Source organism: Mercenaria mercenaria, chromosome 6 (assembly GCF_021730395.1).
Source record: "Mercenaria mercenaria strain notata chromosome 6, MADL_Memer_1, whole genome shotgun sequence".
Lineage (NCBI taxonomy): Eukaryota > Metazoa > Mollusca > Bivalvia > Venerida > Veneridae > Mercenaria > Mercenaria mercenaria.
The window spans coordinates 61636680-61661481 of NC_069366.1; the positions used below are offsets into that span (position 1 = coordinate 61636680).

General features: G+C 36.4%; 1 protein-coding gene across 2 annotated transcripts; it reads left to right on the top strand.

Annotated features, from left to right (window-relative positions):
• The first annotated feature begins 1518 nt into the window (after positions 1 to 1518).
• LOC123548729 (centrosomal protein of 76 kDa-like) lies at positions 1519 to 24687 on the top strand. 2 transcript variants are annotated; one of them, XR_008371389.1, is made up of 12 exons: positions 1519 to 1769; positions 4044 to 4268; positions 5089 to 5274; positions 7371 to 7597; positions 7949 to 8140; positions 14105 to 14268; positions 14813 to 14933; positions 16177 to 16389; positions 20970 to 21057; positions 21252 to 21381; positions 23933 to 24397; positions 24564 to 24687. XR_008371389.1 is itself a non-coding variant. In XM_053546080.1 (11 exons), the coding sequence occupies exons 1-11, from the start codon at positions 1565 to 1567 to the stop codon at positions 24069 to 24071; spliced, it is 1890 nt and encodes a 629-aa protein (XP_053402055.1). In that variant the 5' UTR covers positions 1519 to 1564; the 3' UTR covers positions 24072 to 24655. The 2 variants fall into 2 exon arrangements, 1 of the variants encoding a protein (XP_053402055.1); XM_053546080.1 differs by having other exon boundaries at positions 23933 to 24655.
• Positions 24688 to 24802: the final 115 nt, after the last annotated feature.

The window sequence follows — 24802 nt, forward strand, 5'->3', positions numbered from 1 at the left end:
TCCAGGGTCATCATGATCCTCTTGTTAACACAAAATCATGGGAGAAATTTAAATAACTTTGAAAAATTAATGTACATTAATTCTACAGTTCAGAAACTTGATATACTTTATCAGCATGAAATGTACATGTATATGAGTATATTGTTGGGATTTTCATTTGTGAATTGTGGCCTGTTTTGGAGTTTATGTATTGTACTATCAAACATTTCCAAGGGGCACATGTTGTATAATTTTGATGTTATTCTTGTTGCCCGGAGGTTTCATAGTTCACAACACAAGCTGGGACTATATACCATTCAGTTTTTATGCAGAGAGGTTTACATGGTGTTTGTATAGATCTCAACACCAGAGAAGGACATATGTCAATAAATAATCACTTTTCATGTGTATGCACATACATTTTTTTCATTTTTTTAAGCCCTTTTGTTTTTGTTTTCTCAAGTGTTATGTTTTACTTTACTGTTTTACAATGTATAAAATCTGTTAGACACCCCAGGAAGAGAACTGATGCCTTCTTTAGAAAAGAATTTTTAAATTTTTTGTTGGATTTAACGTCGCACCGTCACATGATAGGTCATATGGCAACTTTAATTTACTTCGTATTATTATTCTTTTTGTTATGCCCCCGAAGGGAGGCATATTAGTTTTCAACTGTCCGTCCGTTCGTCACAACGTTAACTTTTTGCATGAAGGTAATTTACTCGCGAACCACTGCACCCAGGACCTTCAAACTTCACATGCTGATAGTAATTATTGAGTATACCACCCCTACTAACTTTGGGGTCACCAGGTCAAAGGTCAAGGTCACAGGGGCCAACGTTAACTTTTTGCATGAAGGCCTTTTACTCGCGAACCACTGCACCCAGGACCTTCAAACTTCACCTGCTGATAGTACTTATTGAGTACACCACCCCTACTGACTTTGGGGTCACCAGGTCAAAGGTCAAGGTCACAGGGGCCAACGTTAACTTTTTGCATGAACGCTCTTTACTCGCGAACCACTGCACCCAGGACCTTCAAACTTCACATGCTGATAATACTTACTGAGTACACCACCCCTACTGACTTCGGGGTCACCAGGTCAAAGGTCAAGGTCACAGGGGCCAAGGTTAACTTTTTGCATGAAGGCACTTTACTCTTGAACCACTGCACCCAGGACCTTCAAACTTCACATGCTGATAGTACTTATTGAGTACACCACTCCTACTGACTTTGGGGTCACAGGTCAAAGTTCAAGGTTACAGGGACCAACATTAACCTTTTGCATGAAGGCACTTTACTCGCGAACCACTTCACCCAGGACCTTCAAACTTTACATACTGATAGTACTTTATGAGTACACCACCCCTACTGACTTTGGGGTCACCAGGTCAAAGGTCAAGGTGCTGCGGGGGCATTTGTCACCATTAGTGACAGCTCTTGTTTTTCATAGAAACAATTTTTCATCTTGATATATTTTGACACTTTATGACATTAAAATTTACTTTGATGTATACCAGTGTTTTAATTTTAGAATATTGTTTATAATTTTCTTTAGGGTGATGTCCAGAGAAGAATTAGAGAGATGTTATCTGAATCAATGCAGGAAGACTTCAGTGGTCAGAGTAATTTAATGGGTGAGCAGGAGATGTTTAATAGATTGAAGCAGCGGGGAGTCGTGGACAATATTTTACAACAGATACAGTTTGATGGAGGCACAGATGGAAGGCGGCCTGCCACGCATTTTACAGATAAAGACAACATGTTACGATCTGTCGGTGATAAGAAAAGTAAGTTTTAGGCTGTGTTGATTCATTACAATTTCAAAATTATATGAAATGCATGACATTAGAATATATCATAATAGCAGAGCTACCGGCGCCGCAAAGCGGTGCCAACAGCGTGGCATTACAGTTAAACGTGTGAAAAACAAAATGAATAAAACTGTGTAAAGAATTACTATCAAGTTGAAAATTCGTGGTACTTTTTTGGAATCGGTGTTGTTCGGGTTTCTTCCAGCACACAATGCTCATAGTAATTAATCAGTAAGACGTCAGTAGACGCTTGCTGTTTACGGTTGACAAAAGCGTTTCGCTTACTGCTTTGAACGTTGAATAAAAATGTAAATGAGCGTTGAAGATAAGAATTTAGTGCTAAATACATTTCCTACGAAGAAAAAAAGGATAAAATACAATATTTTCAATGCGAAACGATTTTCATCACGCTTCCATAACTGAAATTTATTATATATACTTATATTTGAGTTGATGACATCATTCTTCCACATTGGTACAGTGGTTACCGAGTTGGCGTTGAAAACCAAAGGCTGGGAGTTCGATCCTCACCATATGCATTTTTTTATTGTTTTTTTATTTCATTTTTTTTAAATTTATTTATTTATTATGAGTTTTAAAAACATTGTAAAAAAATAAGGTCATTCATGTGAAATTTAACAAGTGTTTTGTTAGTGATGTCAGGTTCCAAAGTACTGTCTGTAGATAAAACTTATTTTTAAAAAAGGTTTTGGGATCAAAATATACAGGCATTGAACTGTGAAAAGCACATAATGCTCTTCTCCCCATTCACATATATTTCATCCACAAGCTTAAAAATCACTGACCAGTTTATTACTAGGAAAAAAGCTATTGCCAATGAATTATCAATAAACATCAAAAAGGCTTCTACTACCATTCCTATTCTATACCAGTAGTGCTAAAAGATTAACAATAAAAATGTCATAGACTGTTAACTTAGCAGTTCAGTAAATAAAACAGAAGTTTTCGAGAATTTCGGCTAACAGTGATTTTCTCTGGGTAAAATTCTCATCACTAACTTTTAAAGATGGCTAGTCTTTTGGATTTTAAACAAGCTTTGTACATGTAAATGATTTTCTTTCTCCCATACCAAACGTCTATTATAGCAGTATTTTTGCCTTAAAGTTGGACACATTCTTCCTTCTAAAAAGAACCGTAACTTTCTTTAGTTCGTATTTTCGCATGTCAAGATTTAATCTTAATGCATTCTAAGACATTCATTCAGAAATCATGAATTATCATCAATTCTTAAAATTTTAATAGATCTTAATGAACATAAACTTCCTAAAACAGATTCCAGATAATTCCAGCAGCACTCCTTTAATTTTCAAGGGGCACTGGTGATTTTTCAAGGGAGATCTGCATTCTAGGTAGCACCTAAGTTCATATTAATTAATGACATCTTTTAAGAACAGAGGCAGATGTTGCATTTGACAAGAGTTTCAGTACATGTATATATTACTTGGGTATTTCATTGTTACTTTTGGCAAACTTAAGATGTTGAATGTGTACTACCAAAGCAACAAGGGTATGGATTACTTATTTTCAGTAAGCACAGCAGATATATGAAATGTAAGACCTAAAATAATGTTTTGTTTAGCTTCACCTGACTATACTTAAAGAAAAGTCTTCAACCCTAATTTCCACACCTAACTCCACCCAAAGTTCAGTTAGTGAACAGGTATTTTTGAAGGGGAATAAACACCAGTTGATGCTTTAAACATCTGTACAATTTCTTATATTTACTATCTTTAAGTTTAACACTAGCAATTCTTATTTCGGACTCTTGTTACATTTACAGTATTCCTCGAAATAACTGCCTTCTCCCCTTATTTTTAACCTACCTCCCCTCACACCAACCCCCCTTAAAAAAAGTTCTATATTAGAAGTAAATTTTAGCATTATTTCAGAATAGAGAAATAGAAAACAGTAGTTACAATTCATACTTTTATGTTTCATTTGTAGTTGTATTCACAAAATTAGTAAATTGGGCAATAATTAAATGCCCCCAACTGCCATTTTGTAAATGCAACTTCCTGGGATAGTTTATTTGGAGTATATGGTACATTTCTCATGTCCTATCTCCAGAAAAGAGTTGTAAAAAATACACTGACATACCCTGTACTACTAATTTTGAGAGATGTTATGATAAACACAATTATTTTTTTCAGCAATCATGGCAGAATTTGAATTTGTATTACAGGGCATTCCTTTGCTACTTTCTCTAGCATTTTTTTTCTGTTTTTTTAGCGAACATTGATCCAAGTCGACGCTATCTGTACTTATACATCAAAGCTGGTAAAGCTTTTTTAGAACACATAGACGAGAACAATGGCACACCTGGTCAAGTAGCTTCCTACTTCACATTCCATATCCTGTTTCGAGGACAGAGGTTTAAGTCTCGGCCAGTTGCTTGTGCGTGTGAGCCAGATATAGATGAAGGTTTCCTTCTAGAGCTGCATAAAGATGGCATAGGTAAATGTTCTATAGAATAGCATAATAGACTCTGATTTAGATATTGAATAATAGAACAGCACTTTTTTCAGCTGATTTTATTGCTAATATTTTTATCATATTCTTCAGGAGTCTTGTTTTTAACTGGTTTAAGACAGAATTTCTAATCTAGGAGTGAAAAATGTTCTTTTTATTGTAATTTTTACAGTTGTTGTAGTTTTGTGCTTTTTCTACTTTTCCTTTTGGTATTATGTTCATATACCTGCACATACATGTATAATACAAGCACATATGAATAAAGCTGAACTATAAGCAGCTGGATCAAAAGTGCCACAAAACATACCAATTTGATGTCAGCAGATCATGTTACCCAAACAAATAAAAAATAAAACAGTGTAGCAGCTACTACTGTTCCCCTGTGATGATATGTAGTATATTTTATAGTAACTTAATTCTGTGAGTAGTTAGAAGTTATCTATTAAGCCCACAATCTTTGTCAAAAATGTAATACATGTACAATACGTGAAAAATGGTACTGATAGCTTCTGCATTAAGAGGATAGTTCTAGAACTGTTCCTGGTGTCAGTATAATGTGACTGTACAGGATATCATGTCACATGTTTGTGGTGTGATATTGCAGTGTGGCAGCACTTGAAAGTTGAGCATTGTGATCACTGCTACAAGTAAACACCATCATTTATATGACTGAAAAACTGTTGAAAAAGATGTTAAACCTGAAGACGCACACAAGAATGTAATTTAGTTGATTTTCCTGTTGATGTTCTTTAGTAAAAGGTTTCTGTTGACATGGTTACAGTCATGTTTCCCAATTTTAAACCAGGTGATGCTGGCAAAATGGCAGATGCAACAACTATGTTGTCTATATGTGATCCAATCCATGTTGTATTGATCAAGACTGATGCTTCAGGGGACACAACTCTTGTATCCTCACATTTCTTGGAATGGAGACCAGTATTGACCTCCAGCTCTAGCAGGCTCACAACATCTCTGGAACTAAAGGGCACAGGTAAGTTTTTTGACTTTGTTTGAGAATAGCTAAATGCTATTTTTGAATAGTGTAAAATTAACGTAACAGCTTTAACTTGCCAAGTTTTCCGAAACTCCAATGCTGACTTGTTCTCTGCCGGCAGTACTTACCCCCATAACTTCTGGCATACTATCTTTTTTCAGCTGGGTATAGAGAGTAGATCTCTACAAGCAATACTTGCCCCGACATGACTTCTGCCTTATTAGTCCCCTACTGGTTGAAAACCAGTTTCGGGGACTATAGGAATGTGCTTTTCCGTCATTCCGTCTGTCCGTCCGTCCGCAATTTCGTGTCCGGTCCATAACTCTGTCATCCATGAAGGGATTTTAATATTACTTGGCACAAATGTTCCCCATGATGAGACCACGTGTCAGTCGCAAGACCCGGACCCCTAGCTCAAAGTTCAAGGTCACAATTGGAGGTCAACAGGGCTTTTTTCCTGTCCGGTCCATAACTCTCCCGTCCATGAAGGGATTTTAATATTACTTGGAACAAATGTTCCCCATGATGAGACGACATGTCATGCACAAAACCTAGAGCCCTACCTCAAAGGTCAAGGTCACAATTGGAGGTCAAAGATCAACAGGGCTTTTTTCCTGTCCAGTCCATAACTCTCCCGTCCATGAAGGGATTTTAATATTACTTGGCACAAATGTTTCCCATGATGAGACGACGTGTCATGCGCAAAACCTAGACCCCTAGTTTAAAGGTCAAGGTCACAGTTGGAGGTCAAAGGTCAACAGGGCTTTTTTCCTGTCCGGTCCATAACTCTGTCATCCATGAAGGGATTTTAATATTACTTGGCACAAATGTACCTCATAATAAGACGATGTGTCATGCACAACTTTGAGACCCCTAGCTCAAAGGTCAAGGTCACACTTAGCAGTCAAATGTTAACATAGCATGAACAGGGTCTGTTTCGTGTCCGGTCCATAACTCTGACATTCATTAAGGGATTTTAATATTACTTGACACAAATGTTCCCCATGATGAGACGACGTGTCATGCGTAAATCCCGGACCCTTAGCTCAAAGGTCAAGGTCACAGTTGGAGGTCAACATGAAAATTAGTGAGAATGTGCACCTTGATGATATCTAGGTAAAGTTCAAAACAGGGTCATGTACCTTCGAAAACTAGGTCAATAGGTCAAATAACGTCATACTCAAAACTGGGTCATGTGGGAAGAGGTGAGCGATTCAGGACCATCATGGTCCTCTTGTTATTATTGGCCGTAGAGAAAAATTGAGACCACATTTCTGTGGTACAACATGCATGTTACATCCAATTTTTAGGTGTATTTTGACCTATCTCTACCAGGTAAAGAATTCTTGTGGACTTATATGATATAGATTTTTTTTTTTTTAATCTCCTTTTGTTGGTACTATAAATAACTTATATGATCACTTTTTTATAATCGGCAAAAACATTTCAATATGAAAACAACTGTGGGTTTTTATATATGCACATTTTAATCCAAGTGTGTTGTTATAACATATTGTATATATAGTACAATATTGTTTATACATCATTGACAGATATCAGTTCATTATGTTATACTGCAGTAGAGAAAATTAGGTGCCTTCCAGTAGGGGACTTTGTATTGCATGGCAATACTTCATTCACTTGTTTTCTTCTGTCAGCTGGGTATGGAGAGCAGTTGCCCCATCTTGGGATCAATCATGCTGCCCATCCCAGGGATCAATATCGTGGCCATTCCAGAGGATCAAACCCATGACATCATGGTTGGTACTCTAGTGCTGTTCTTTCTGATTCAGAAAATTTTGAGTTAATTTGGTGGACTCAGTTTACTGTAGCAGTTCATAGTTATACTATTTATAGCTGGGCTGATGTCTTGAAAAAACCTACTTTTATGTATGCTGAAGGTATTTCCAATATAATTATATAGCAGTATTGTAAACATCTTCACAAAAAGAGCATTTAGACACTCATATCTGTAAAATTGTCAGTCTAGAAATGTGAAGTGCCCCAGTACAGGAAGTTTCGATGCGTAGAACTGAAATATCTGATGGTTGCTTCATGTGTCGCATCCTTACATAACTTGGTTTTTTTTTCAGGGTCAGAGAGTAAGGTTTCTGCTGGTGTTATAGATATTCAGGTAGAATTATTCCCAAAGGCCAAACAAGCGTTGAGCAATGAGGTGATCACAGCCCAGATTCAATTAGAGAGAGGTCGGCATGCCGAGCAGGAACGTCTGTTCCTTGTATATGCTAAACAGTGGTGGAAAGAATACCTGACTATACGAGAGATACACAAAGAAAGGCTTGTCAAGATATTTGCTCAGGTAATAATGGAAGGCAAAATTCACTTCCTCAGGCAGCAAAAAGACTTCATACAGTCATACTTTGTGTATACAGTCAAAACTCTGTGACAGAAAATCATTTATTTAGAAAAAAATGTTGTTGATGTCTCAAAAAGTATTAAATCTCACTAAATTCGTTTTCAATTTCAGATCGGTAAGTAATACTAATCTGTCTCACTGATATCATCCCAGACCAGTCACTTCCTGTGTATTTGAAAGTGCTATAAGTTTGGTTGTTGTCCCAGATTGTCACGGCATCAAGGAAAAATGCCATTAGAATTAGAAAGTAAGCTGTGAAAATTCTGTTTTTAATCCTTCCAGTTTTATTTACAGGATGAAAATGGAAACAACCGTCCAGTTTGTTCATTTGTTAAACCTTTGAGAGCGGGGCGACTGCTTGACACTGCACGTGAGGCAGCACGATTTGTGAGCTTGACACATCAGGAGAGGACACCTACACTTGGGGGTGGTGGTCGCACTGAACAGTGGACAACCATGCATGCTTACTTGTGTAGAAATAAAGGAGTAAGTCTTTTACTTTAATTTATGCATCATGTAGCAGCAAGTTATCAGCTTTGTCTGATGAAATACATGTGTAGGAGGTATTTGTGTTTTGTATTTCTTGTTTTTGAGATCAAAATTTAAAAAAGTGCATTTAAACAGGTTTTTTTCTCCATTTTGTTACAAAATATTTACTATAGATTGAGTAATTTTTGCAATGGTTTAATTATCCCCCGCCAAAGATGGAGGGATATAGATTTGGCATTAGGCCACACCAAATTGATGTCTTGTTCTTCGGATTTTTTCCAAAAATATTTGGGGCGAGCGAGCGAAAAAAATAAAAAAATTTTCTTTTCAAATCATTTATTGAAGCGAGCGAAGAGCGATGAAATAAAAAAATAAATAATCGCTTGTGTCATGTTTGACACCAAATCAAGTGTATTTCTATTCATAAGCCGGAAAAACAAATGTGTGTGAAGTAACATTCAGACAGCATTGTCTTTGGAGTATTGAATAGTTAATGTGCAATGCATACAATAAAAAGTAAGAAATATATCAGCGCTTTTGTTATTCTGAAATGTCTTATTTATCCCATATCACTTAACAATTTTCTCTGCTCTTAACATTAGACCTTTTAACCCTTGAAGTGCTGGACAATATGTATCTATTACAAATGCAGATCACACAGCACTCAATTGAACCTGTTAATCAGAGGTGGTACTATTCAGTGCTAAGTCTGCAGGCTGGGTTTTACTGTTAGAAATCAAATGAAAATCCAGCATTTTGAGAGTTTGACTATATACAAAGTAAACAAAAACAAATGTTGACACTTTTGAGTGACATATAAGCAAATGTCTAGAATTCCTGATGTATCGTCATGTACCATCTTTAATATCACTCAAACCAAATAAAGAATTGTAGAACAATCGACAAAAACAAAAACCTGCGTTTGAGAAACACACATAACCCCGGCGGGTTTTACACGACTCTCTGCGGAAAGATTCATCGTATTGTATAGCGCAACAGCCTTAACAACTCTGTAAAACTGCAGCTCAACAGCTGTTGCTGAAAATACCTGCCGTTGGTCATCTCTGCATGAGACAAAAAAAAAGACATAGGGGGCTGCCATTTTGTTATGCCCGATTTTCAAAGCGATCGAATATTACAAAAATTTAATCGAATAAACTGATACTACCGGGGTAGGTATCCCTTCTGTGCGGTAGGGAGACTACGTAGTCGAATATGTGACTGTATTAGAGAACATGTTCTTCCGATGCTCAGATAAATTACAAGCAAGGTGCGTTTAAACTTCGGAATTTCCACTTTTTTTTTTGTTCCTACTGATTTCGACCCAGCGCAAAAAATACGCCAGGTGCGGGCGGTAAAAAAAAATTAAAATATTTGTTTTTTCATTTCCCGTCAAATTGGTGCGAGAAATCCGACGAACAGGTAATCAGTTTGGTGTGGCCTTATCCATCCTGCAGTTTTTCCTTCTGTGCATGTGTCTGTGCATCAGTCCATCTAGAATTGAAAATGCTCAAGCATTTCATATGGTCTATGGCTGTTTTACTAATATTTTCTGTTTGGATTGTGCAATACACTAAATAACTCGGGAATTTTTGCTGATCTCCATGTGGCTGCGTGTGATCTGTGCTCTACTGTATGTTATTTCAATAGAAGTAAGAGCATTTAGTATGTTTACCTTATGATGAAAGTTTTAAAATAGAAGTGCTATCAGGTTATTCATTCCTTAGGGATTTGGGGCTAAAGACAGAAAATTATCTTTTAATAATCTCTTAGGGAAATGAGAAATTATATTTTAATAACCTCTTAAGGGAAATTAATATGATTGGGAAAATGAGTTTTCAAAGTGCATAAATCACAGATAGGAATGATATCGTGCAGCAAGCGTTGTTTGATTTAGCACAGCTTAAAGTCAAAATATAAATGTGTGAGAAATGTACTTCAATAGGACAAATAGTCATATAGGCATTGTCTTTTCTGCTGTTTTTAGGTCACCTGTCACAAAGTGACAAGGTGAGCTTTTGTGATCACGCAGCGTCCGTCGTCCGTCCGTGCGTGCGTAAACTTTTGCTTGTGACCACTCTAGAGGTCACATTTTTCATGGGATCTTTATGAAAATTGGTCTGAATGTTCCCCTTGATGATATCTAGGTCAAGTTCGAAACTGGGTCACGTGCGGTCAAAAACTAGGTCAGTAGGTCTAAAAATAGAAAAACCTTGTGACCTCTCTAGAGGCCATATATTTCACAAGATCTTCATGAAAATTGGTCAGAATGTTCACCTTGATGATATCTAGGTCAAGTTCGAAACTGGGTCACGTGGCGTCAAAAAGTAGGTCAGTAGGTCAAATAATAGAAAAACCTTGTGACCTCTCTAAAGGCCATATTTTTCATGGGATCTGTATGAAAGTTGGTCTGAATGTTCATCTTGATGATATCTAGGTCAAGTTCGAAACTGGGTCACGTGCGGTCAAAAAGTAGGTCAGTAGGTCTAAAAATAGAAAAACCTTGTGACCTCTCTAGAGGCCATACTTATGAATGGATCTTCATAAAAATTGGTCAGAATGTTCACCTTGATGATATCTAGGTCAAGTTCGAAACTGGGTCACATGCGGTCAAAAACTAGGTCAGTAGGTCTAAAAATAGAAAAACCTTGTGACCTCTCTAGAGGCCATATATTTCATGATATCTTCATGAAAATTGGTCAGAATGTTCACCTTGATGATGTCTAGGTCAAGTTCGAAACTGGGTCACGTGCCATCAAAAACTAGGTCATTAGGTCAAATAATAGAAAAACCTTGTGACCTCTCTAGAGGCCATATTTTTCATGGGATCTGTATGAAAGTTGGTCTGAATGTTCATCTTGATGATATCTAGGTCAAGTTTGAAAGTGGGTCACGTGCCTTCAAAAACTAGGTCAGTAGGTCAAATAATAGAAAAACCTTGTGACCTCTCTAGAGGCCATATTTTTCATGGGATCTGTATGAAAGTTGGTCTGAATGTTCATCTTGATGATATCTAGGTCAAGTTCAAAACAGGGTCATGTGCGGCCAAAAACTAGGTCAGTAGGTCTAAAAATAGAAAAACCTTGTGACCTCACTAGAGGCCATACTTGTGAATGGATCTCTATAAAATTTGGTCAGAATGTTCATCTTGATGATATCTAGGTCAAGTTCAAAAGTGGGTCACGTGCCTTCAAAAAGTAGGTCAGTAGGTCAAATAATGAAAAAATGTTGCGACCTCTCTAGAGGCCATATTTTTCATGGGATCTGTATGAAAGTTGGTCTGAATGTTTATCTTGATGATATATAGGTCAAGTTTGAAACTGGGTCAACTGCGATCAAAAACTAGGTCAGTAGGTCTTAAAATAGAAAAACCTTGTGGTCTCTCTAGAGGCCATACCCTTGAATGGATCTTCATGAAAATTGGTCAGAATGTTCACCTTGATGATATCTAGATCAAGTTTGAAACTGGGTCACGTGCCTTAAAAAACTAGGTCAATAGGTCAAATAATAGAAAAACCTTGTGACCTCTCTAGAGACCATATTTTTCAATAGATCTTCACGAAAATTGGTCAGAATTTTTATCTTGATAATGTCTAGGTCAAGTTCAAAACTAGGTCACATGAGCTCAAAAACTAGGTCACTATGTCAAATAATAGAAAAAACGACGTCATAATCAAAACTGGGTCATGTGGGAACAGGTGAGCGATTCAGGACCATCATGGTCCTCTTGTTTATCCTTTTGTTTTTACATATTTACTTAGTTTCCTGAGATATAACGCAAATTTTTTGTCATTTTTACCCAAGACAATAAAAATGGAATTTACATGATGTTTTATAAATTGTTAACTGATATTTTCATGCATTTTTGTAGCTTTTTAGCTCACCAGAGCACAAAGTGCTCAGGATGAGCTATTGTGATCGCTCACCGTCCGGCGTCCGTCCGTCGTCCGTCCGTCCGTCAATCCGTCGTCCGTCCGTCCACACTTTCGTTTAAACAACATCTCCTCCTAAACCAACAGGCCAATTTTGATGAAACTTCACAGGGATGTTCCTTGGATGGTCTTCTCTAAAAATTGTTCAAAGAATTGAATTCCATGCAGAACTCTGGTTGCCATGGCAACCGAAAGGAAAAACTTTAAAAATCTTCTTCTCAAAAACCAGAAGCCCTAGAGCTTAGATATTTGGTGTGAAGCATTGCCTAGTGGACCTCTACCAAGTTTGTTCAAATCATGACCCCGGGGTCAAAATTGACCCCGCCCCAGGGGTCACTTGATTTTACATAGAAAAATCTTAAAAAATCTTCTTCTTGAAAACCAGAAACCCTAGACCTTAGATATTTGACATGTAGCATTGCCTAATGGACCTCTACTAAAGTTGTTCAAATCATGACCCCAGGGTCAAAAATGACCCCGCCCCAGGGGTCACTTGATTTTACATAGGAAAATCTTCAAAAAATTTCTAAAAATAAAGCAGAAGGCCTAGGTCTTAGATATTTCACGTGTAGCATTGCCTAGTGGACCTCTACAAAATTTATTCAAATCAGACCCCCGGGGTCAATATTGACCCCGTCCCAGGGGTCACTTGATTTTACATAGGAAAACCTTAAAAAATCTTCTTCTCAAAAAGCAGAAGCTCTAGAGCTTAGATATTTGACATGTAGCATTGCCTAGTGGACCTCTACTAAAGTTGTTCAAATCATGACCCCCGGGGTCAAAATTGACCCCGCCCTAGGGGTCGCTTGATTTTACATATGAAAATCTTCAAAAATTTTCTTAAAATAAACCAGAAGGCCTAGAGCTTAGATATTTCACATGTAGCATTGCATAGTGGACCTCTACAACATTTGTTCAAATCATGACCCCAGGGTCAAAATTGACCCCGCCCCAGGGGTCACTTGATTGTACATAGGAAAATCTTCAAAAAATTTCTAAAAATAAAACAGAAGGCCTAGGACTTAGATATTTGACATGTAGTATCGCCTAGTAGACCTCTACAAAATTTCTTCAAATCATGACCCCGGGGTCAAATATGCCCCGCCCCATGGGGTTACTTGATTGTACATAGAAAAATCTTCAATATTTTCTAAAAATAAACCAGAAGGCCTAGAGCTTAGATATTCAACATGTAGCATTGCTTAGTGGACCTCTACAAAATTTGTTCAAATATTGACCCCCTCAGGGTCAAATTGACCCAGCCCCAGGGGTTACTTTATTGTACATAGGGAAATCTTCATAAATTTGCTTAAAATAAACCAGAAGGCCTAGATCTTAGATATTCGATATGTAACATTGCCTAGTCGACTTCTACAAACTTTGTTCAAATCATGACCCCCGGGGTAAAATTGGCCCCGCCCCAGTGGTTACTTGATTGTACATCGGAAAATTTTCCAAAAAATTTCTAAAAATCATCAGTTTGACATTTGAAACATATTAATCTGGTGAGCGATCCAGGGTCATCATGACCCTCTTGTTTTATATTTACTAAAAGGGGACACTAAATACACGTAGGAAAGGCAGATATTTTCAAAAACTTAGAAAAACAAAATTATGAACAATTCAAGTTATATCACTAATTTTTCTTTTCTAATAATGCGAGGTTTAATATTTATGTAAGTTATGTAAGTCGTAAATTTAACCTCTGAAATTAAGTACTGTCTGAGAATTTTAGGGTAATAATGCAAAATTATTGAAAATTTATCTGTCACAAATATTTTGGACTTTACAATATTAGTGTAAAGTTATTTATATTCATGGGGACTAATTTTCATGGAATTTGTCGTTGCTTCAATCCAAGAAATTAGATCATAGTTAACAAACAAAATTCCTGCTCATTTTATCTTCAGAATTACTTATCCATGAATTTAAACCCCCACTAAATGACAGTTTTCACGAAAACCATGCAGTTCCATACCTGTGAAATTAAATGATTTTAGAGTATTTATTTTTGTTTACTATTGAACAGGACTGTGAGGACCATGCTGTGTTGCTGTGCAGTCTGTTACTAGGTTTTGGACTTGAGGCCTATGTGTGTGTTGGGACCAAAGCCAAGGGAGCTGTTCATGCTTGGGTGATGACCATTAGTGTTGATGGACTTGTTACTTTCTGGGAGAGTCTAAATGGACATAGGTAAGTAAGCATGCCTCGGTGATTTTAGTATTATACCAGATTTATATAGCAGCCTTTTCATGATAAAACATTCAAAGGTCCTTTACATAGCGCCAAGTCAGCCTCCCAGGGCACTTAATTCATCCTCTGCTAGTACAGAAACAGAGCGATCTGACTTAGCCAAGTAAATAGACAGTCTTGTTCTTTTATGTGCACAGTGTATAGCTCAGATACAAGGGAAGCTGTCTTTCCTGGAACAGGATTTGAACCTGAACCTCTGGATTGTCAGTCAAACATGTTACCACTAGAGCACTTGTTACTTCAGGGAGAGTCTAAATACACATAGGTATGTCAGCATGCCTGTATGATGACAATAAGTGTTGATGAACTTGTTAATTTCCGGGGAATTGGCCATTACTCTGACTGCACTCTTGTTGAATGGCGAGCTCCATTTTCTGCTGACAACTCTTGTATTTAGTTGATTAAAACATTTTGATAATAAGATCGGTTGTTTCAGATCTCCATTGAAATTTGTTTAATTACCTCATAATCTTGTTCTTTTCAGATATATTCATGAATCATTGGACCCAAATGCTCCACCTATGGATAAACAACACAGACCAAAATATCCGTACAAAACAATAGGTTGTGTCTTTAACCATCAGTCTTTCTATGCAAATAATCAGGTAAACTTGCCTCTTTTAAATTGTATTAAGTGGACTGTGTATAAGTGTTGTTGAATTATTAATAAGAGCATTCATAATCATACAACTGATGGTACCAAACATTTTGTGACCAGTGGAGCGTATAAACCTTCAAATTTATCAAGACATTTGCTTTAAACAGTGACTTATGAACCACTGGATAAATTTCAAATGAATTTGGCTGGAAGTATCCCCTAGTGTGGGGATCTAGAATTATACAATTTTATGGCTTCTTGTGGACAACCAGCATCGCCACTAAGATTAAATAAGTCTTCCTTTCTGGAATCAAACAAATTTAGCAGTTAGCAATTGTAAAGGTATGCATTTTTTGTATTAAATGCAAAAAAAAAAAGAAGTTGTTTTTAGTTGTAGTATTCAAAGAATAGTCCAATCTATTCTACTCACCTTGGTGTCACACCTTGGTAAAAGTTTTGCATGCAAGTACATATAGCTATAATTTAAAGGCATATAGCCTTAAGACCTATTTTTCTTTTTCTAGGTCAGTTACCAACCTCACTGGGTCAAGCATAACTAACATATATTTTGGCCAAATTATGCCCCTTTTTAGACCTTAAAAATTCTGGTTAAAGTTTTGCATGCAAGTTACTATCTCCAAAATAATGCAGATATTGAATTGAAACTCTACACATTTGTCTGGGTTAATAAAACTAGGTCATAGCATCAAGTCCCATAACTCTGACTTGTATTTTGAAAAATTATGTCGCTTTTTGAACTTAAAAAGTTAGAGCCGAGTTAAGTTTTGCATGCAAGTTACCATCTCCAAAACTAATGCAGATATAGATATTTTAACATTTAGGGTAATATTCCTGCTTCTGGGACAACAATTCGAATAGTCTAGCATGGGCTGTCAGTCTTACAGACAGCTGTTGTTTTAACAGTTTTTTTTTTTTAAATCTATATATTTTACATTGATTTTAGAGAAAGCTCTCACAATCGGGTAAAATTCAACATTCACAGAGATTTGAACAAGTGACCTTCCGATAAGGCACCAGGTTCTCTATCCCTACACAGTTGTGCTTCCCTATGAGCAAGTGGTACCAGTCCACTTAGCCTACTTATTCATTTTCAACTTATTTATTTTCACCTTAATTGATGCTCTATTGTTTTACATGACCTGTTTTTCTCAAACACTAGGCAACTTTCTGTCTGCCTCCTTGTGTAATTGCAGAATATAGATTCAACTGTTTATATGTTTTGCTTACAGCCCACAGACTCTGTTGAGGTTTGTCAGTTCCTGCTGCGGGATGAAGCACGTTGGAAGTCTATGTCACAGGATGCTATCATGTCTGTTTGTGGATCTTCAAGTACCCCACTATGGCCCCAGTTTCCTCCTTTGTGTGCCCCATCAATTGATCCATCACTTGCCAGTAATGATCTGGAACAACAACTCAGGGTGCTTGTCACAGAACATAGAAGGGTGAGTATATTTTGATGCATAATTTATCTGTTTTAAACTTCTTTAAAGTGGGGAAAATATAGAGAGTTTATGCCAAAGATTTTTCAATGAAACAAGGGGAGACATCTGGTGCCCAGCAATGACCAGAGAGCCCGTCGTTCATATATGAAAAATTTTTCATGAAAAAGTGAACACTGAACCCACAAGGACCAGAAGTAATACTGCGAACAGGGACAACTAGGGACCACATGTGAAATGAGACAACCTAGTGACTACCTCTGAACACAGACAACCTGTGACAGGGACAACTGAGAGACCACCTGTGAACACAGATAACCTGTGAACAGAGACAACCTGTGACACAGACAGCCTAGAGACCACCTGTGAGCACAGACAACCTGTGAGCAGGGACAACTTAAGAGACCACCTGTGAACAGAGACTTACTATCAACATAGACACCCAGAAACCACCTGTGAACACAGACTTACTATCAACATAGACACCCAGAAACCACCTGTGAACACAGACTTACTATCAACATAGACACCAAGAAACCACATGTAAACAGAGACTTACTGTGAACAGGGACAACTTAGAGACCACCTGTGAACACAGACTAACAAATAGACACCCGGAAACAATGTAACAACTAGGATACCTGTGAACAGAGACAACTAGAGACCCCTGTGAACACAGACAACATAGAGACCACCTGTGAACAGAGACTTACTGTGAACAGAGACAACATAGAGACCACACGTGAACAGAGACTTACTGTGAATAGAGACCAACTGTGAACACAGGCAACAAAGAAACCACCTGTGAACAGAGACAACTTGTGACACAGACAACCTAGAGACCACCTGTGAACACAGACAACCTGTGAACAGGGACAACTAGAGACCACCTGTGAACACAGACAACAAAGAAACAACATGTAAACAGAGACTTACTGTGAACAGAGACAACATAGAGACCACCTGTGAACAGAGACTTACTGTGAATAGAGACAATCTAGAGACCACCTGTGAACACAGACAACAAAGAAACCACCTGTAAACACAGGCAACATAGAGACCACCTGTGAACAGAGACAATATCTGTGAATAGAGACAGTCTAGAGTCCACTTGTGAACACAGACAAACATAGAGACCACCTGTGAACAGAGACTTACTGTGAATAGAGACCAGCTGTGAACACAGGCAACAAAGAAACTACCGAGACAATATCTGTGAATAATAATAACCTGTAAACAGCAACAACCTGTGGACCACCTGTAAACAGAGACCACCTACAAACATAGACTGCCTTTGAAGATAGACTACCTGTGAACAGAAACAGCTCAGTGACCACATGTGAACATAGACAACCTAGAGACTACCTGTGAACAGAGACAACATAAAGACCATCTGTGAACAAAGACATTCAGTGTCCAGAGACAACATAGAGACCATCTGTGAACAGAGACATCCTGTATCAAGGGACAACCTAAAGACCACCTGTGAACAGAGACATCTTACAAAAAGAGATTGCCTAGGAACAAAGACTACATGTCAACAGAGACAACATTGAAACTTTAATGAGCAGAGACTACCTGTGAACAGAGACTTAGGAACTGAGAGTTTGTACTTTCCTACAGAGATGTTCTCTCTTTCTAGCTAGTAAAGTTACAACTACTTCAAAATTATTAATATTTGCAGTTGAAACCTTATAAGATCTTGACAGTCAAATTAAATTTATTTGTAAACACAATTCCTTGTAACATTGCTGGTTTTGTCTTCATGATTAAATTTAAAGGCAATTAAATTGGTGCTCATCTTTCACTAAAACAGTTTATCATTTAATATCAATGTATCTCTGGAAAATTCTCATCCAGTGTATTGAAGATATTAATTTAAATCAGTAAAATCCATATGAAGTAAATTTAACTCGGCTAAATAAATGAATATAAGTGAATAAATTTAATTATCTCTAAATAAATCAAATGAATATGTTGTACATCTCATTTAACCTTTAGCCTGCTAAATTTCTAAAATGGACTGTTCCATCATTCTGTTTAGACAACACCACTTATTCAAATGGGTGTTCACTGAAAACAAAACCATTTATTATTCAAATGAGTGTTCAATGAAAATTTACTAACTGAATTGCAAACCGTGCAGGCTGATCTTGGTCTTAAAGGCAGAATCACTTGCAGCCAGCAGGCTAAAGAGGTCTTTTCCTGGATGAAGATGTATCGTTAGGGTTAAACGATTTGTCTGTATCCTTTAAAAAGCATATAAAAAGAATGGCTGTTTTTGTTTTCTTGATAATCTGTTCTCAACTGATAAAATACTTATCAATGAAATGATATTATGGAATAGACTGCTTTCATCTTAACTCTATCCTTTGAATTCCTGTTCACCCCTTAGCACTGGCTTAAGTGGAATTGTATTACATAGGTCTTGAATGAAGGGCATGATACTGAAGGACCAGAAAATATAACAACATAGAGTCCAAGTACAAAGAGGCTTTTGACAGATGTCACTTAGTACATGAACATTAGTATGTGAACATTGCTGTTGTGATAAATAGTAAATCTATTGAAGTATAGAATGAATCTTTAGCCCCTAGCTTCTAGTCCCACAAGGAATTGAAAATGAGAAGACATCCAGAATGTTTTGAGTGCTATATGATATACAACATGTAGTAGGATTCACAGTGACTTGTCAGTAAATGTTACAGATAGATTCATCACAGGGCAATATTTCTTCATTCAATGCAGTTAAAGGGCTAGGGCCTACTGGTTATACATCGGGCATAATAATTAAATCTGGTTACCAAGAAATACTGATCCGTTATTAATTATAAGCATTACTCTTTATAATTAACCTGTGTCTGTCATATCTTAAACTCTTAAGGGAAACTTAAAATAGATTTCAGTCGTCCTGATGGGGTCTCCATGGCCGAGTGGTTGAATTTGTTGACTTCGAATCACTTGCCCCTCTCCAGTGCGGGTTTAATCCTCACTTGGGGTGTTGAAATCTACATGTGAAAAATCAAACCATCTGGCTTATGGAAGGGAGGTGGTTCTACCCAGGTGCTCGCCTATGATGAAATAATGTATAGAGGGGCAGCTGGGGTCTTTCTCCACCATCAAAGCTGGAAAGCCGCCATATTACTTATTATTGTGTCTGTGGCACATAAAACCCAACAAAAACAAAAACAGAATCAGTCTTCCTAGTATTATTTTGCTGAACACTGAGTGATAAAATATTTTCATACCACTTTTTAGCTCGACTATTCGAAGAATAGTCTAGCTATTCTACTCACCCTGGCGTCGGCGTCGGCGTCACACCTTGGTTAAGTTTTTGCATGCAAGTACATACAGCCATCAATTAAAGTCATATAGCTTTGAAACTTATTTTTTCTTTTTCTAGGTCAATTACCAACCTCTCTGGGTCAAGTCCCATAACTCTGACATGTATTTTGAGCAAATTATGCCCCCTTTTGGACTTAGAAAATTTTGGTTAAAGTTTTACATGCAAGTTACTATCTCCAAAACTAATGCAGATATTGATTTGAAACTTCAAATGTGTCTTCGGGGTTATAAAACTAGTTGATAGCACCAAGTCCCATAACTCTGACTTTCATTTTGGTCAAATTATGCCCCCTTTTGGACTTAGAAAATTCTGGTTAAAGTTTTGCGTGCAAGTACATACAGCTATTTCTAAAAGGCATATAGATTTGAAACTTATTTTTTCTTTTTCTAGATCAATTACCAACCTCACTGGGTCAAGTCCCATAACTCTGACATGTATTTTGAGCAAATTATGCCCCCTTTTAGACTTAGAAAATTTTGGTTAATGTTTTACATGCAAGTTATTATCTCCAGAACTAATGCAGATATTGATTTGAAACTTCACATGTGTCTTCGGGGTTATAAAACTAGTTGATAGCAGCAAGTCCCATAACTCTGACCTTCATTTTGGCCAAATTATGCCCCCTTTTGGACTTAGCAAATTCTGGTTAAGTTTTGCGTGCAAGTACATACAGCTATTACTAAAAGGCATATAGATTTGAAACTTACTTTTTCTTTTTCTAGATCAATTACTATCCTCACTGGATCAAGTCCCATAACTCTGACATGTATTTTGAGCAAATTATTCCCCTTTTTGGACTTAGAAAATACTGGTTAAAGTTTTGCGTGCAAGTACATACGGCAATTACTAAAAGGCATATAGATTTGAAACTTATTTTTTCTTTTTCTAGATCAATTACCAACCTCACTGGGTCAAGTCCCATAACTCTGGCATGTATTTTGGGAAAATTATGCCCCCTTTTGGACTTTGAAAATTCTGGTTAAAGTTTTACATGCGAGTTTCTATCTCCAAAACTAATGCAGATATTGAATTGAAACTTCACATGTGCCTTCGGGGTTATAAAACTAGTTGATAGCAGCAAGTCCCATAACTGATATGCATTTTGGTCAAATTATGCCCCCTTTTGAACTTAAAACTCTTTTGATATTTAACCTTTTTGGGTAATATTTTCCTGCTTCTGTGACAATATTTCGAATAGTCGAGCTTGGCTGTCTTACGGACAGCTCTTGTTTTACAGGATATGGGATTGACAACAATGTGGGATGATCAACTGAGTTATCTATTAACACCATCTTTAGCTGCCTACGAAACTGAAAGAACAACAGGTCAGTTTTCTATGGATATTTTATTTTGCAAGCTTGACCATTCACTGTTTTGAAACAGTACTTGCAATTAATTAGTCAAAAATTTATACTTTGAAATAATACTCTCCATTCATTGGATATTCTGATGATAATCCCTCTAGGAAAAGGCTAGGTTGTCTGTTTGAAAGAAATAAGCCTACAATGATTATTTGCAGGTCTGACACCAGGGAACGAAGAGTTCCAGGATTCAATAAAGCATGCTGTTCCAGATGGCCACACATTTAAGGGATATCCTATACAGTTTTCTCATAGAAATGCTCGCAAAGCTTTCGCTACTTGTCTCAGGTAAGGATATGGTCTACTCATGCTATGGGACATGATTAACTGTGATGGTATGGTCTGGGCCTCTAACCTTTGTATTACATAATTTTGTGTCTTTGAAAAAAGCAGATTCACAAGTACAATTGTCTCAGAATACAAGATCCCCTCTGTAATTTGGAGCCCTGTCTTAGAATGTTTTTACAACATCTGTAATTTGCATAAACCTGTCTGAAAATATATGAAGCCATCTGTAACTTGTTTACAAGGGCATGTATATATTCTCCGTAGCATTTTGATATGACTGTGTATTCGTCCACAACCTCTAATTCATGTGGGGAAGTTTGCAGTTACTTGGTAAGTACTGGTTAAGAATCCAGACCACTTGTCAGGTTAATTGTCCACAGTTACTGAATTGAAATACTGTTTAAAAAAATGGTGCCAAATATATATTATAGGGCCTACATTAATTTTGCAGAAATAATGGGACAATCAAAGCACCGATATTGATACAGTATAATATGTTTAAAGATGGTAATGGAAAATAAATACAAATATATGGTAAATGATTACACAATAAGTTTGATTATAAGTGCACCAGCTGTAGTATTTTAATATTAATTTAGGAAACATAAACAATTTGTTACATTGATTTTATTTCCATGATATACATATGTAAACAGTGGAATACATTTACCCAATACCCAGGCAATGACAAGTTTTATTTTAACATTAAAATATTGGTATTGTATTTTTGTAGTGCATACAAACATCCTTTATAACCTTTAGCCTGCTTAATTTCTAAAATAGAATGGTTCATCATTCAATTTGGGCATTACCATTTATTATTCCGAGGGATGTTAACTGAAAATTTACTGACTGAATAGGGAAGGCTGACCTTGATCTGCACTGGTCCAAAGGCAGAATCACTTGCCACCAGCAGACTAAAGATTAATGACAGTTGTTAGAACATTATAACACTTCGGCTGATTGACCTAATCACCAACAAAACTGTGTGAACTTTGTATGTTTTTCTATGTTCCAACTTTTTTGTTGGTCATTTCTGTCTACTGAAATGTTTGCACATAGATTGTTTCAACAATTACTCAAGAACCCTAGTGTTTTGATTATGATAATATTTGTCAGTCTTTCTGGTTTTATTATGTCTCCCACCACACGGTGTTGTGGAAGACATATTGATTTACTCCTGTCTGTGTGTCTGTCACAAAGCTTGTCCTCACTCTATATTGAACATTTCTCATCCGATCTTCACCAAGCTTGAACAAAATATGTTTGCCAATAAGTGCTCGGCCAAATTCGATAATTAGCCAAATCGGCGCAGGCACTTTGGAATTATGGCCCTTGAACATAATTACTGATACACAGATGTAGACAGGTTACTCCAATTTCAACAGGTACCAGAAGGCTGCAAACTGTATATAAAGACAGACTTACTATTAAGATGATTTGGCAGTCGTGGGAGACATGCGCTTTTCTCAGAAGCACCTCTAGTTGCATTATGTATATCCTACTTTTTAATATATTTTCACACAAACATATGAAGCAAAACAGAAACATTTTGAGTTTATTCAACAAAGGCTTTCATGTAGTATAAAATTTAATTATCATTTGAAAAACCACTGCAGAATATATGCAGACTTTTTAATCTATGTTGAGTTGAAAACACAGATATGAGTTGAAAACACAGATCCAGAAATGTATGGTCACAGAAGAAACCACTTATTAATAATATAAATCTGTTATTTTTACAAAGGTTTTTTTTTCTCTAAATTTTATGAATCGGTCAAATAAAAATCAAACCATGAAAATTTGTCTTGTAGGAATATGATGTTATTTGATATAAAAGTAAATTCTTGGAGAGGAGAGCATTAAACTGCTTTACTGTTACAGTATTGACTTTTGGCTTTTAACTGGACAGAATACAGAATTCGTGACTTTTAGGGCAAATTGATAATCATTAATTTAATTTACCTAAGGAATGGAAACAATTTAGAAAGGAAATTAATCTACATGAATTTGCCATTAGACATATGATAATCCCAGGTGACAACATTAATGTAGAGAATTTCATCACGTTTGTAAGGCAAGATTGTTAACAAGGATTGTTTTCGTACTAAAATGATGAAATATTAATACTAACTGTTTGAAGTCAATTAATTTCATTTCTGCATAAAATTTTGTGGTTTTGTCCAAAAACTGGTAGATCTAGGAATATAAAATTGTGGAAAGATAATGTGACATTGATATTGAATTTGCTGTAGCTGAAATGTAGCTGTATGCATAAACCGAGTGCTTGTACTGTTAAAAGTAAGCAGCACTAATTTTGAGACAATATTTCACTCGTCATGAGCACCATGTTTAGCAATGTTTTAGGCATCATGAGCCATATTAAGCCACCATGATCCATATTTCAGCCATTATGAGCCATATTTTAGCCAACATTAGCCATGGTTTGGCATTCATGAGTCATTAATGTCCTTATTCAGAAAATGTTTAATGCAGTGGTAGAGTGAAACTTAAACCTAAGTTTTATGAAGTAGAATATTTTTTATTACAGATCTCCAGTATGTGAAGAAATCATCCACTGTCGAGGTGACCATGTGAGATTGGCCGTCCGTGTGCGAGTCTACCCATACCCAGAATCAGCGTGTGCCACATGGATTATGTTTGCCTGCAAATACAAATCTATCATATGAACTTCATGTGGTGATAAGTGTTAGTTGTGAGATGTAAACAACAAATTGTCCGGACAGTCTGTGATCTGAATTTTATTACTTTATATGTTTATATGAACCTACAGTGAACACAGTGCTCAATATCAGCAATACCATTGAGTTTATATAATCCTAGGTTGTTCATACATAGATGTTTATATTAACCTAGAATATTGAGACATGAATGTTTATATATTTGTAGGTCGTTGATATGTAGATCTATGTTTTCATAAGTCTTGGTCATTGGTACATAGATATTTCTATAAACCTAAGTCTTTAATACATAGCTGTTTATATAAACATAGTTCGTTCATTGATACATAGATGTTTATATAAACATAGTTCATTGATACATAGATGTTTATATAAACATAGTTCATTGATACATAGATGTTTATATAAACATAGTTCATTGATACATAGATGTTTATATAAACATAGTTCATTGATACATAGATGTTTATATAAACATAGATTGATACATAGATGTTTATATAAACATAGAGTTCATTGATACATAGCTGTTTATATAAACATAGTTCATTGATACATAGATGTTTATATAAACATAGAGTTCATTGATACATAGCTGTTTATAACATAGTTTTGATACAGATCTTATATAGACATAGTCTTGAACATACTGTTTATAAAACAATTCATGATAATAGATGTTTATAAACATAGAGTTCATTATACATAGATTTATTAAC